At 43.8% G+C, this 14666-nt stretch overlaps 1 protein-coding gene across 1 annotated transcript in view; it reads left to right on the top strand.

The window, feature by feature from the left end:
• LOC126469650 (uncharacterized) overlaps positions 1–14666 on the top strand; it is a 191995-nt gene that overhangs the window by 12194 nt on the left and 165135 nt on the right. Inside the window, exon 2 of the mRNA XM_050096774.1 lies at positions 2180–2336. Within this exon, the coding sequence (XP_049952731.1) occupies positions 2180–2336 (157 nt within the window). The remainder of the gene's footprint in view (positions 1–2179; positions 2337–14666) is intronic.

Below are 14666 nucleotides of genomic sequence, written 5' to 3'. Positions count from 1 at the left end.
AGGCACAGACGAATTAGGCAACAAGGTTATTTGAAACTTTCGTTTTAAGTGTGACTGTTTCTTCCTTTTTCTAGCTGTATCTCGTTTCTTCACAGGATCTGTTAGTTATTCTGGATTTGGCAGTGTTAGTGTGTTAGTGGTAGAGTGTGGACGGATGTCCTCCTTATCAGTCCGCTCCCCCCCCCAGTACGGAATTTACTTCCAACTTCGTATACTCGTAGTACTCCATGAGGACAACATATGTAAGCAGTAGCGCGTACTTCTCAAGCGTTACTGAGAAAATCGCAAGATAATTTTTACCATGAAGCGGCGGCAGCCAAGTGGTTAGCGTTCAAGCCCGGTAATTACCGGATCGAGTCCCGTTCGTCTGTTCTTTTTTTTTTTTAATTTCCAACACAGTCATTTTCTTTACTGTTTATATTACAATTGATATAATGGGAAAAATACATGTAATCGGGCGAACTTTTATTAAATTTACAATGTTATTTGGCAGTCTACTAATTGTTACTATCAGCAATAATATAATATTCATAACTATCGACTAGTAAACGACCTAACGCATAAAGTGATACTGAAAATGAATGGTCCATGTTTTGAGAAATCCCTTATACCTGGAAGGAGCCCGAAACGACTTGTTACCTCCAAGTTTTGACCGGCACCGACGGCTTTCGAAAGATGTACAATTAATCGTCGCCTTCGACATTACGAATACAAGTTGCAGGATGGTATTTTTCGTAAACACACGGAAAACATAAAGTTAAACGGCATCAGCTGCATTGAATAAATGCTATGTTTCCGCATACGCAAGGTCTTTTGAGGTTTTCCGTGGAAAAACAAACCTCGTTAATATTTTCAAAAACCTCTCTTTCAGACGATAATTTGGAAGCAAACCATGCATAACGCCGTATTTCCTTAAAAATCGGTGCTGATAATTGGTTATGCAGTATCGAGCGTATTTTAATAGCGTCTTCCGAGAAGCAATTTCTCGTTCTCTTTCGATTAAATATGAACAGTTTTGAAGACACGGACAAGCATACATTTTCAGTATGACTTTATGCGTTAGGTCGTTTACTAGTCGATAGTTGTGAATATTATATTATTTGTGACAATAAAAATTAGTAGACTGCCAAATAACATTGTAAATTTAATAAAAGTTCATCCGATTACACGTATTTTGCCCATTATATCTAATATAAACAGTAAAGAAAATGACTGAGTTGAAAATAATTAAAAAAAAAAAACCTGACGAACGGAACTCGATCCAGCGATTACGGGGCTTGAACGCTAACCACCTTTTTTTATAAAAAAAATCATTTTGTTCTGTACTGTTCGTTGAATTTGTTCACGGCGGACGTCCGGTGACACCCGTTCAGTTTGTTCGTTGATTCGTTCGCTCAGTTTTTTTTTTATTACAAAGAGTAGCTAACGTTCTGACCGAACATGCTGAGCTACTGTGCCGGTACCACGCGGCTGCTGCCGCTTCATGGTAAAAATGGCCACGCACAGATATATATTTGACGACCGAAATTATCTTGTGATTTTCTCTGTAACGCTTGAGAAGTACGCGCTACTGCTTACTCATTTTGTTGTCCTCATGGAGTATTACGAGTGTACGAAGTTTACAGTAAATCCGCGTTCCAAACGCTGTGGCCTCCCCTTGTGAGATGCGAAAGCGCCTAAACACCACATTTAGGCAGGCCTGCACACCGCCTCTCTTACTTAATCCTCCGGGCTCATACGACCTGGAGCCGGCGTCCTTCCCAAAATACCGGAAGCGGCGTGCAAACGTACACGGCTATCCAGGCGAATCTCTTTAACGATTTCAGTTGTTGTCCTTTTTTAATTTCTTCAATTCATTAACTAAGGATTGTACAGTAAAATTTTATGCAGTTGGATACAAAAGATTAAATGCTGCTTTATAGCTTATACTTGGGGAAACTGCTATAAAATGGTGTACAGGGTGTCCCAGGGGAAAGGTCAGTATTCAAAGATACGACAAGAACGATTGTTCGAAGCAAATCAGTCTAGTAAACACGGCCTCTAAAATGCATGCCTTAAGAGCTGTTGGTACTTCGTATCGTTGATACTGTGAAACAAACCTCTGCTGCTGCAGGCTCTTTGATTTCCATATTTTGAGGGGTGGTAGTAAGTCCTAAATACAGCACTGTTCTCCATGAAGGATAAGTGCAAACAGTGGTAGCTCTGGTTGCACAAGCAGGTGTGCGCTCCCTGGCGCGTCTAATTATACCGGAGCCCGGCGTCGCGCTGATAGCTCGCCGCTGGCAGCCAACAGTGCGACGGCCGGGGCGACGCACGACACATGGCCAAAGGCAAAGGTAAGCCACCTTCACTGTCCTTACCACACCAATACTGCAAGCTGCATACATCAGCCATTGTATGCCGCTGCATTTATTATTCTGTTTTTGACTCGTTTGCCAAGTTACCACCTCACCTACTTGTTCCTTATTTTGGTAAGGTTCTTCCACAGACTTTTTTCTTCAGTTATCGAGCTTAAGACCTCTTCGCTTCGTATTTCGTACCGTTGTCTGTCTCGAATTTGTCCTATAGAACCACAAATTATGTGGTTCTTGACCCCTCAGATTTCCCTACTGTCTGCGTTTCAGAATTCTAGTGTGCTTCAACCCAAATGTATATTTGTACAATCTTTTCCTTTAACCTCAGTCAATGAATGAGACCAATATATTTCCCGCTTATCTTTCGCTGCTCCAGGTAATATCTACCCTGAGATAGCCACATGTATACTGCAACTTTTTACTTAACAAAATTGGTGTTCAGCGTTCGTTTTTCTCGCCACTGCTATTTATCATACTCTTTGTCTATTTTTTTTATCACTAACGGGTATTTTTTGCTGAACAGCGTTTATATTTAGCTTTTAAATTAAAGAGTTTATCGAAGTCTTCACTTAAAAAAAAAACTGATTCTCTATCGTACTCTTTTTAACAGGTGCTTACCGTCCTGCTTTTAGCCATTCCTGACATGTCTGATGGGTGTGGGAGGAAAAAATAAATGTTTCTTTAATACATAAAAACGTTTCTAGCCTTTTAATTGTTTTAAAGATGTATAGGTTGCAATAGATAGCTTTCTTATGTGAAAGGAGTTCTCCGATTCACACTGCTTTAAAAAAAGAAAAACTAATAAATAGAATGCACATATGAAAAATAACAAGTAATGGAACACAAAGTTTTTGCAAGCTATGAAATCCAGAATATTTAGAATATTTAGCGTCAGTCATTGATTAACGTGTGTCCATAGTAATTAAAAATAAAGCCGCGCGGCGTTTACTTTTTTTTAATTAACATAACTAAATAAGAAACTCTCTTTCTATATAATGCCTTGTGATCTATGTGGGATACGACGAGTACTTGTTACGGATATTCCGTATACCTCTGTGTAGAAACAAACGAATAAATGAAACAGTGGTTGCACCCCAGATGCTACAAGTCAGCTTCCGGATGTAATTATTTGGAGTGTACGACTTACTCTTTTGTTTATTCGCTGTGAGCTTTCAAGGTGAGGGTACGATCAGATTTCGCCATCACGTACTCGAGCGGGTCACTTTCGTACAGCAATTGTTCTCTCCACATAACATTTACGCTTTTACTAGCTCCTCAGTGTCTCAGCTGGTATGCTACGATCTATGTTTTTTCCATGCTGAGCTTCAAGTGGTTTTTGACATAATAACTTTCCAGAGTTTCAAATCATGTTGTCATCTTTATTTCCAATATTTTCGGCAGTAATTTTGCGAAAAACACTTTTTCATCCTTGGTCAGTGTTTGTTTTAACAAAATTGGCTAGTGTTAGCTAATGTTGTTATAAATGTAATAAACTAAAACTGTGGACTGTATGAACTTTAATGAGGTACTCTGAATGTGGGTAACTTTAGTTTAGATATTCAAATGTTGCACAAGTGCATTAACATTAACTGAATTACAAAGGCTGCACTCTCAAAGAGAGCGAAGGAAAAACGACGGCCTATTTGCCTCCATACGAGCCTTAATTTCTCTTATATTTTAAGCGAAATGCACGTTGGCGGTAGTTCAATTGTTATACAGTCGCTTCATATGCTGGTTCTCTAAACTTTCTCTGCAATGTTTTGCGAAAAGAACGTTGTATTCCCATTTGAATTCACGAATCATCTATCTAATAGTCGCATGTTGAACGAACCTACCGGTAACAAATCTAGCAAACCACCTCTGAATTGCTTCAATGTCTTCCTTTAATCCAACATGGTGGGAATCCCAAACACTGGAGCAGTACTCAAGAATGGATTAAACTAGTGTTCTATACCCTACTACCATCCTTACGTGCTCTTTGCATTTCATATCGCTCTGCAACGTTACGCCTAGGTATTTAATCGGCGTGACAGTGGCAATCAGCACAAAATTAATGCTGTATTCGAACATTATGAGTTTGCTTTTCCTACTCATCCGCATTAACTTGCATTTTTCTACACTTAGAGCTAGCTGCCATTCATCACACCGACTAGAAATTGTGTCTAAGTCATCTTGTAATCTCCTAGTCACTCAACGACTACACTTGTCCGTACACCACAGCTTCATCAGCAAACAGCCGCAGATTGATGCTCACCCTGTCCATCAGATCATGTTTTTATTTATATACAGAATATGAGCGGTCCTGCCACACTTCCCTGGGTCACTCCTTGTCTCTTATAACATTCGCCATCGAGGACAGCGTACTGCGTTTTATTACTAAAGAAGTCTTCGAGCCACTCACATGTGTGGGAACTTACTCCGTATGCTCGTACCTTCGTTAACAATCTTTAGTGGGATACCGTGTCAAATGCTTTTAGGAAATCTAGGAATATGGACTCTGCCGTTGCTCTTCATCCATGGTTCACAGGATACCTTGCAAGAAAAGGGCAATCTGAGTATCTCACAAGCGATGTTTTCTGAATCTGTGCTGATTTGTGGACGGAAGTTTGTCCGTCTCAAGGAAATTTATTATATTCAAACTGAGAATATGTTCAAGAATTCTGCAGCAAACAGATGTTACCGCTGTTGGGCTGTAATTTTGCGAGTCCGTTCTTTTACTCTTCTTATATACAAGGGTCACCTGCGCTTTCCTCCATTCGCTTGGGACTTGGGCGCTGGGCAAGAGATCGCGATAGATACAAGATAAGGATGGAGCCATTGCCGTAGAGTACTCCGTATAAAACCGAATTGGGGCTCTATCCGGACCTGGCGACTTACTTGTTATCAACTCTTTAGTTGCTTCTCTACGCCAAGGATGCCTATTACTGCGTCTTCCACACCAGAGTCCGTGTGACGGTCAAATGACTGTATATTTGTACGATACTCCTGCGTGAATGATTTCTGAAACGCGAAATTTAAAGCTCCAGCTTTCCTTTTGCTGTCTTCTACTGCCACAAAAGATTTCGTATCTAATGACCTCGTTGTCGACCGGACGTTAAACACAATCTTCCTTCCTTCCTTCTTCCACGCGAGACTGGTCAACGAGTTTCTGGACAGGGGCTTTCGACCCACTTACCGATTTCACGTAGGATCAGAATTTTCTCGGATTCTCGGCAAGATCTTTTGCTGAGGCATGACGGCGTTAGTTGTACGTTTCGCGCATCGATCTTTTCATGGACGCACGAATTTTTACTAACATTTGCCTGTTGCGCGTTTTTTTAAAACCAATTATACAACAGTCTCTGGTTCCCCAGAATTTCACAAATTTTGCTGTTTAACAGTGGTGGGTCGTTCCCGTCCTCAATCCACTTACTCAGCACACACTTCTCCAGACCGCCATTTACAATCCAGACTTTGCCCATAATTCCTCTTCTTCCATCACAACGGAACTAAATAATGTCTGTTTATTTTCTAAGTGGGATGCTACCAACTGATTATGTGATATTTCTAACAAAAAAAAAAAAAAAAGAAAAAAATTCGTCTGCTAGCCTTCTTGATGGATTTATGAACTTAAGCAACCATCGTCGCTACACTAACATCATTATCACTAATAGAAAGAAAGATCCTTTATCATTTAGCTACAATATAGCAGGTCAACAACTGGAAGCAGTTAATTCCATAAATTATCTGGGAGTAGGCATTAGGAGTGATTTAAAATGGAATGGCTATATAAAATTAATCGTCGGTAAAGCAGATGCCAGACTGAGATTCATTGGAAGAATCCTAATGAAATGCAGTCCGAAAACAAAGGAAGTAGGTTACAGTACACTTGTTTGCCCACTGCTCGAATACTGCTCACCGGTGTGGGATCCGTACCAGATAGGTTTGATAGAAGAGATAGAGAAGATCCAACGGAGAGCAGCGCGCTTCGTTACAGGATCATTTAGTAATTGCGAAAGCGTTCCGGAGATGACAGATAAACTCCAGTGGAAGACTGCAAGAGAGACGCTCAGTAGCCCTGTACGGGCTTTTGTTTAAGTTTCGAGGACATACCTTCACCGAGGAGTCAAGCAGTATATTGCTCCCTCCTACGTATATCTCGCGAAGAGACCATGAGGACAAAATCGGAGAGATTAGAGCCCACACAGAGGCATACCGACAATCTTTCTTACCACGAACAATACGAGAACCGATAGGGGCACTCAAGATACCCTCCACCACACACCATCAGGTGGCTTGCGGAGTGTGGATGTAGAAGTAAATGTAGAATCCCTGTCTCTATACTGACACCGTCGATAAGATCAGGCCCTTTTGTAGCTATAAGGTCTAAAATATTTCCATTGCCTGTGGGCTGTCGAACTAACTGCTCAAGACAGTTTTCGAAAAACGTATTAGAAGATACTTGACAAGGTTGCCTGTCCGTATCACCTGCAATGAATCCATAGACGTCTCAGTCTATACTCGGTAGGTTAAAGTCGACTCCAACTAATATTGCATGATCTGCGTATTTCCTCGCTACCAAGCGTAGATTTTCTTTGAATGTTTCCAAAACTGTCACGGAAAGAGCGGGTGGCTGTTAAAAATAACTGACTTGAGTTCACCCAAAACGACTACACACGTCCTAATACATTCACAATCAGGCTCAATTTCAGCCTCGAGAGACAATATATTTTTGTCGACTACAATGAACACTCCTCTCTTATGACGTAATCTGTGTTTTCAATATAAATTCAATGCTTCGCTACAATATTCAGCCAGCTCTCGTTTCCGAGAATAATATGAGTGAGACGAATTTCCTGGTGGGCAGTAAATTCAGAAACTTAGTTACGATTACTTCGATAGTTTACTATTAAAATTTTCACAATCTAAACGTCTTCACTTTGTTCGTGGTCTGCCTTCGCTCTCTGCATATCAACTGAAAAGCCTAAAAGCCACTATGTTCACCTTGCATGCACTCTGCTACCCTTGTGTAGTGCACCCATGACCTATTAAGGGGAGTCCTACAATTCTCCATCCCATAATGCAGGTCCAGATATCTGCAACCGAGAACATCACGGCATCGCGGTAGCGTTTGGTTGAGACCCTCTACTCGGTTGCGAACCAAAGGACCCCAATCAATTCTGGGAATGATGCTGCAAATTGTAAGCTCTGCTTGCATCCTGCGAGTGACGTCAACATTCTTCATCACCTCCACCAGCAGCTCGTACGAACTTAAAATGCCCTCAGAACCCAGACAATAGACATAACTGGTGCCGATAGGGGCCACAAATTGCAGACGACTGCACCCTGCACCCTCAATAGCCTCAGACAGGGCCCCTTCACGTCTCAGATGAGGCCCCCAGCAGACATACAGACTCCACATTGGATTTCTTTCCGGCCCTGAATGCTATTTCGCTATGGGGCTCCATAACGCACCTAACTTTCGAGCTCCCGATAACTAGCACACTCCTCCCCCCCTCACCCTTTGTGTCTGTTCGGACCCTGCCGAAGGAGAGGCCACCTCTCCACTGAGAGGGAGAATGGGCGAGAACAGCTGGCCCAGTCTCCACACTGACTCTCCATCTCGAGCAATGCAAACGCGCTACCACCCGCTACTCAGAATGCGGTGAGGGCGGATCGCCGGCGTGTAGTGCACTGCAAGGTGCCTTAGCAGCAGGGCCTGTGCGCGAAACAAGAGACACCTGAGGTGTCCCATGCGACGCTCCTGATTCTCCGCCACCACCGAGGCAGCAACCTGAATATGGTTGACTGTGGTCAAAAGCGTCTTCTGCTGTTCGCAAACTGTGGCCTGCTCCTCCTGCAACTACTCACAGCATGCACACAACCTATCCACCAGAGTACCACTAACTTAAGAATTAACTATAAAACCAGATAGAGAAAGCTAAATATTTAATTTGCTACCCTCCTGATGTGAGCGGCGCGGGGTAGCCGCGCGGTCAGGGGCGCCCTGCCACGGTCCGTGCGGCTCCCCCCCCGTCGGAAGTCGGAAGTTCGAGTCCTCCCTCGGGCATGGGTGTGTGTGTTGCTCATACCGTAACATAGTTTTAAGTTAGCTTAAGTAGTGTGTAGGCTTAGGGACCGATGACCTAAGTAGTTTGGTCCCATAAGACCTTACCACAATTTCCTGATGTGACACCAACGGAGTTTGATGCATTACTGAGTTGGCCGTTAAAAGTAATGATTAGCGTGTTACAAACTGCATGAACCTACCCTTTTTTTTTTTTTTTTTCTTTGGTCATCAGTCTACTGACTGGTTTGATGCGGCCCGCCACGAATTCCTTTCCTGTGCTAACCTCTTCATCTCAGAGTAGCACTTGCAACCTACGTCCTCAATTATTTGCTTGACGTATTCCAATCTCTGTCTTCCTCTACAGTTTTTGCCCTCTACAGCTCGCTCTAGTACCATGGAAGTCATTCCCTCATGTCTTAGCAGATGTCCTATCATCCTGTCCCTTCTCCTTATCAGTGTTTTCCGCATATTCCTTTCCTCTCCTCTACACACTTACAGTTACTAAAACGCGAGATTACACCTCTTAAATACAAAAAAACTGCAAGGAATTTAAGAATTAAACCCAGAAAAAACATAGTAAAAGCTCAATTTGTAGCTTGCTGCTCTGATGGTGCGTCACAGGTGGTAGTTTGAATCTCGCTACACAACAAAACGCCTCATTCAGAACGTTTTTGCCTACATCAGTAGTGTGGCGGTACTGACGCAAGACATCTGAATCAGCGCTTCGTGTGCGTCTCACTGTTTCATTATATGCTATCAGTCTAATCCACTTAGCAGGCAGTCAATGATCAGCCACCAGGAAATGATACGAGTCCTTGGGACTTGCTGAGAGAAGTATCGCTTGTTAGTAATAATTTTGGATGTGGTAAGCTGCTGCTTGTGTACCTGGTGCCGTAATTATTGCATCGAACAAAAATACACTCATCGGTACAACAATGGCTTCTTTGTTTGCTCCGGGAGGAGATCGAGCGGATACTGTAACACTTAGAATGTTAGTTCACTTTATTACAACTAAGAGAAGACGAATGACTTAACTTTGTACAGTCCATTTCCTTGGGAACGACTCTGAACATTAACATAGCACTTGATACAGACAAAATAAAATTCTCTTACTCAGAGCACATTTAAGAATAACTTTCACGTTGAGTTCTTCCTGATACATTGATCACTTGGCTGGCCTACTAGAAGATGATGCTGTTGTCTCACTTGATGATCACAGACTGGGGCTGAGCGGTGCTGTGCTTGGCCGTAAGTAGAACATCATTGCGGCGACTTTGCGAAACGTTTGTACCCGTGGCTATGCCGATGTCACTCATTTGCTGATACATCCAGTAGTGGCTATCTTTTCTTGTAGTTACGTTGCAAGGTACTAACCATGCTTTAGCACCTCGCTCTTTGAAGGACACCACATTCCTCCCCCTCCCCCCCAAACCTCCGCACCGTTTTCGTGTGGGGCGGTAGCACATGACTACGGTGGGGGTAGGCTGAATGCAGATGCAGGTGAGGAGGAATGTAACCGTAGCCAATGCCATCTCCATACCTGAACCCTGGTATCCACACTGCTAGCGAACAGGAGCACTGCCTCAAAAGCCGGTCACAGGGCGCACACCCGCATCGAGAGATGTAGACACTGTGGTTGGGCAAACAGCAAGGGAACTTCTGGGGTGGCGCAATGACCTTCTGGGGGCTCGCAAATATGCACTGGTTTAGGCTACAGGATGTGCGCCGAATCTGCATCAGCGAGATCAGCGGCGGCAGCAGTAGGGGGCAAGGGCGGTGTGGCCCCACATTCCACTGTTGTCAAATGTATTCATGATGGTGGTGATGACGTCATTCAAGATGGCGGATTTTGGCGGAGAGATAGGTCAATTGGGCTACCTCCACTAACCTAACCCCCTTGCCCTCCCCCAGAAAAAATGCAGGAAGTTCAAATTCCAACAGGATAATGCACCACACCCCGTTTATCTCTACTAAGCAAATACAATCATGGGAAGATAGCTCACTTGACCTACCTCCACTAACCTAGGTCACCCAACCGCCACCTCCTCCTAAGGATTCGTGGGAAAAGGACTTGGCCATAAGCCTTTATTTAAACAATTTCATGCAGGTGTGTTGGCCACGAGGTCCGGAATCCAACTGACTTAGTACATAGCGCCACCACCAGAGGGCGCTCTCATCTGTGACGTAATCCAAAATGGCGACACCCTGTGTATTCACCACGAGGTCTGGATTCCAACTGACTTAGCACACATTGCCACTGCCATAGGGCGCTACCGTGACATCAGATGATGATGCAAGTACAGTTATTCAAGTTGGCTGCACCCACTGTGTGCACTACCACGAGGTCCAGAGTCTACTTCATATCGTGCCCACCAGAGGAAGCTACTGTGACCTTGCGTGGTGACACGAGATCGTCTGCTCTCTCTCGCACACGAACGTTATAACCGGACACTCGCCGTGCCACCGACCCGTGGGTTCAAATGGCTCTGAGCACTATGGGACTTAACAGCTATGGTCATCAGTCCCCTAGAACTTACAACTACTTAAAACTAACCAACCTAAGGACATCACACAACACCCAGTCATCACAAGGCAGAGAAAATCCCTGACCCCACCGGGAATCGAACCCGGGAACCCGGGCGGCCCGTGGGCATCTGACCGCTTACGTCACACACCCTCGGTAGCCACCTTCATACACTCACCGGACATAGTCTTCTGAAAATTTGCTAACTAAACTAACACACACATCCCCCATCTAACCTATCAATTACGTAAGTAATTAATTCAATTTCAGTTTTAAACATATTCAATGATTCAATTTACAATTTCAATATTCAATGATCAAATGAGAAGTTCCACATTCTCCCACTACCAGTGCGGTGTTCAATCATGACATAGCACCCCCCACCCCTAGAATGCTGCACTCCTATTGGCTACTGCATTAGTGACGTGATTCGACTTCATATAGGTAAGAAAACGTGTTTGCTGTACTTTCAACTACCTAGGTTGAACTACTTTTCAAGGTCCAGACCGCCACCTCTTCCCAGGAACCATAGCCGAGTTTGAATTCTGGCAGCAAAGAAAGGGCACTTCGGCTTTTGCTACCAACCTAAGAAAATTGTTGCAAACAAAGCTCACCACCACTAAACTACACCTCCAGGGCGCAACCTCTTCCTAGGGGTTTCTGGTAAAGGGATTCAGCCCCCACTACGCTGATGGAGAGAGGAACAAGTGTACTTTATTTATTTGGGGGCAATTTATTTACGGATTGAGTATATGTATCACAGAACACACATTCTGACATGCCCCACAGCATACAGACCTGCAAACTGCGACTTCATACCTCATGTATATGACTCTACACACACGCTTCCTAATTGTAAACCGTCAAAAATAACGCATTGCACTGCTTACAGACATGCGAACCACTCGTAAATAATGCAATGTATTTACGTCCAAATAGCCAAACAACTCGTCAATTGTCAAAACAATAATCTATTTAAAGACTCTGCTTGATAATCGTCAACTATCGAAATCATACACCAGCCTTTATGTAAACAATTAGAGGCAGCACCACCACCCAGTGTATTCGCCACTGAGTCCAGAGCCCAACTGACTTAGTTCATATTGATGCCACTAGAGGACACTATAGTGACGTCAGGTGATAACGCAAGTACCGTAATCTAAGGTGGCGCCACCTAGTGGATTCACCACGAGCTCCAAACTCCAACTGTCTTAGAACATTTCGTCGCCACCAGATGACGCCTCCGTGACACCAGCTGATGACGTAAGTACAGTTATCCGTGATGGCGGCAAACAGTGCGTTCTCCACGAGGTCTAGTACTCAATACCACCAACAGAGGACGCTGTTGTCCTTTTCGTGACGTAAATCAAAATGGTGAGGGAAAATGGTGGGAAAAGACTCAGCCTGCTCTGGGCTGATGGGGAGAGTGCGGATGGAGTGCACTCTATTTATATTCAAACAACTTATTTAAGGATAGAGTATATCTCTCACACTCATACAAAACATCCACCACGATGTGCCTGGGGTCATGTTGCACAGCCCACAGACATGCAACCAACTCGTAATTGCAGTACACAATAGCTAACTGCTCCTAAATAGTTCTTCACACTGATGTGTAGACACGCTCAGTACTCGTAAACTGTCCAAATAGCGCATAGCAAGGCCTACAGAGCCGCTCACGAAATAATGCAATCAACAAGAGCAAGCACAGTGCACTGCCGCTGTCCAGTAGAGTACACAGGAAGTAGCGATTAATGACGCATCCGTCAGATGTCATACCGCGAACAGCCCCTGCTCAGCTTCCGCAAGCATGAGGTGGTGGCACAGGGTCTTTCCCACGTCTAGAGAACAGGCAAACGTGTGTCCAACACACCACAATCGATATTTCCTCAACTAAAAAAAGGCACCAAATGTGTAGAAGCAGTCGATCGAACAATTTACATGGGAGGGAATAACGCTCCAACGCAAACGCACCATCTTCTCAAAGTTACACTTGATCACGAAAGCCGCCCAGCACATACTTAGTTCGCTATTCGGTCGTCTAGAAGATGGTAAAGTTAACTATAACACATTCCTACACTCCAACAGGCCTCTGCATCCGGAAGACTGTTACCATTAACATGGGAACGCGAATCAATGCCACCACAGACTTTGCATACACGGACACATTCTAGAAAACCCCTCACATATATCTTCTATCATTATACTCACAATTAAATCTTACGATCGAGGTCTCAACTGAACAGTATTCGGCGATGAGCGAAGTATCGGAAATACCTGTACCTTCCTTACAACTGGACATACTCTTCCCTTCGCTATCACAATACTCCAAGTCAAATCCATACCCTCCCTACAACAGCACACAGACATTTAAATGTTCGCTAATTCATTCTAGACAAGGAGAAGTTGGTGCAGGTCAAATTTTTTTTTCTCCAGTGTTCTATCCGGATGCATGACTCACGTGACATAGCCTGCATTCTATTCGTATACAGCTATGTGTTCCGCATGTGGTTTAAAGCAGCGTCTACTTGCGATCGTTAACGGTAAACCTCTCGGTCATCAGAGGACTTCCATCTCATGTCTGATGAAACTCGACACATTCCTATAAACGAATTTTGATTTTATGCGATCCCCCTGTCGCATCTTCTGTGTAAAATCGAGACTTCAGGGTCATAAGTAACTTAGCGGTAAGAGCTTGTAATGCGCTGCAATCCCTGTGTACAGATTTGCCCAACTGATGTGCCGTTTGCAGAGTTAGTGATGGAATGACTTGTAATTTTCACATGTCAGATGCTGCTGCGATGCATTTATCTGTTTCCTTGTAGGATGTATCCCCTGCTACTACTATCATTTTATATACAGGGTTATTACAAATGATTGAAGCGATTTCACAGCTCTACAATAACTTTATTATTTGAGATATTTTCACAATGCTTTGCACACACATACAAAAACCCAAAAAGTTTTTTAGGCATTCACAAATGTTCGATATGTGCCCCTTTAGTGATTTGGCAGACATCAAGCTGATAATCAAGTTCCTCCCACACTCGGCGCAGCATGTCCCCATCAATGAGTTCGAAAGCATCGTTGATGCGAGCTCGCAGTTCTGGCACGTTTCTTGGTAGAGGAGGTTTAAACACTGAATCTTTCACATAACCCCACAGAAAGAAATCGCATGGGGTTAAGTCGAGAGAGCGTGGAGGCCATGACATCAATTGCTGATCATGATCTCCACCACGACCGATCCATCGGTTTTCCAATCTCCTGTTTAAGAAATGCTGAACATCATGATGGAAGTGCGGTGGAGCACCATCCTGTTGAAAGATGAAGTCGGCGCTGTCGGTCTCCAGTTGTGGCATGAGCCAATTTTCCAGCATGTCCAGATACACGTGTCCTGTAACGTTTTTTTCGCAGAAGAAAAAGGGGCCGTAAACTTTAAACAGTGAGATTGCACAAAACACGTTAACTTTTGGTGAATTGCGAATTTGCTGCACGAATGTGCGAGGATTCTCTACCGCCCAGATTCGCACATTGTGTCTGTTCACTTCACCATTAAGAAAAACTGTTGCTTCATTACTGAAAACAAGTTTCGCACTGAACGCATCCTCTTCCATGAGCTGTTGCAACCGCGCCGAAAATTTAAAGCGTTTGACTTTGTCATCGGGTGTCAGGGCTTGTAGCAATTGTAAACGGTAAGGCTTCTGCTTTAGCCTTTTCCGTAAGATTTTCCAAACCGTCG

The sequence above is a fragment of the Schistocerca serialis genome, chromosome 3, assembly GCF_023864345.2.
Source record: "Schistocerca serialis cubense isolate TAMUIC-IGC-003099 chromosome 3, iqSchSeri2.2, whole genome shotgun sequence".
NCBI lineage: Eukaryota > Metazoa > Arthropoda > Insecta > Orthoptera > Acrididae > Schistocerca > Schistocerca serialis.
The sequence above is the reverse complement of the archived record's forward strand: the minus strand, read 5'-3'. Positions and strand labels throughout refer to the sequence as shown.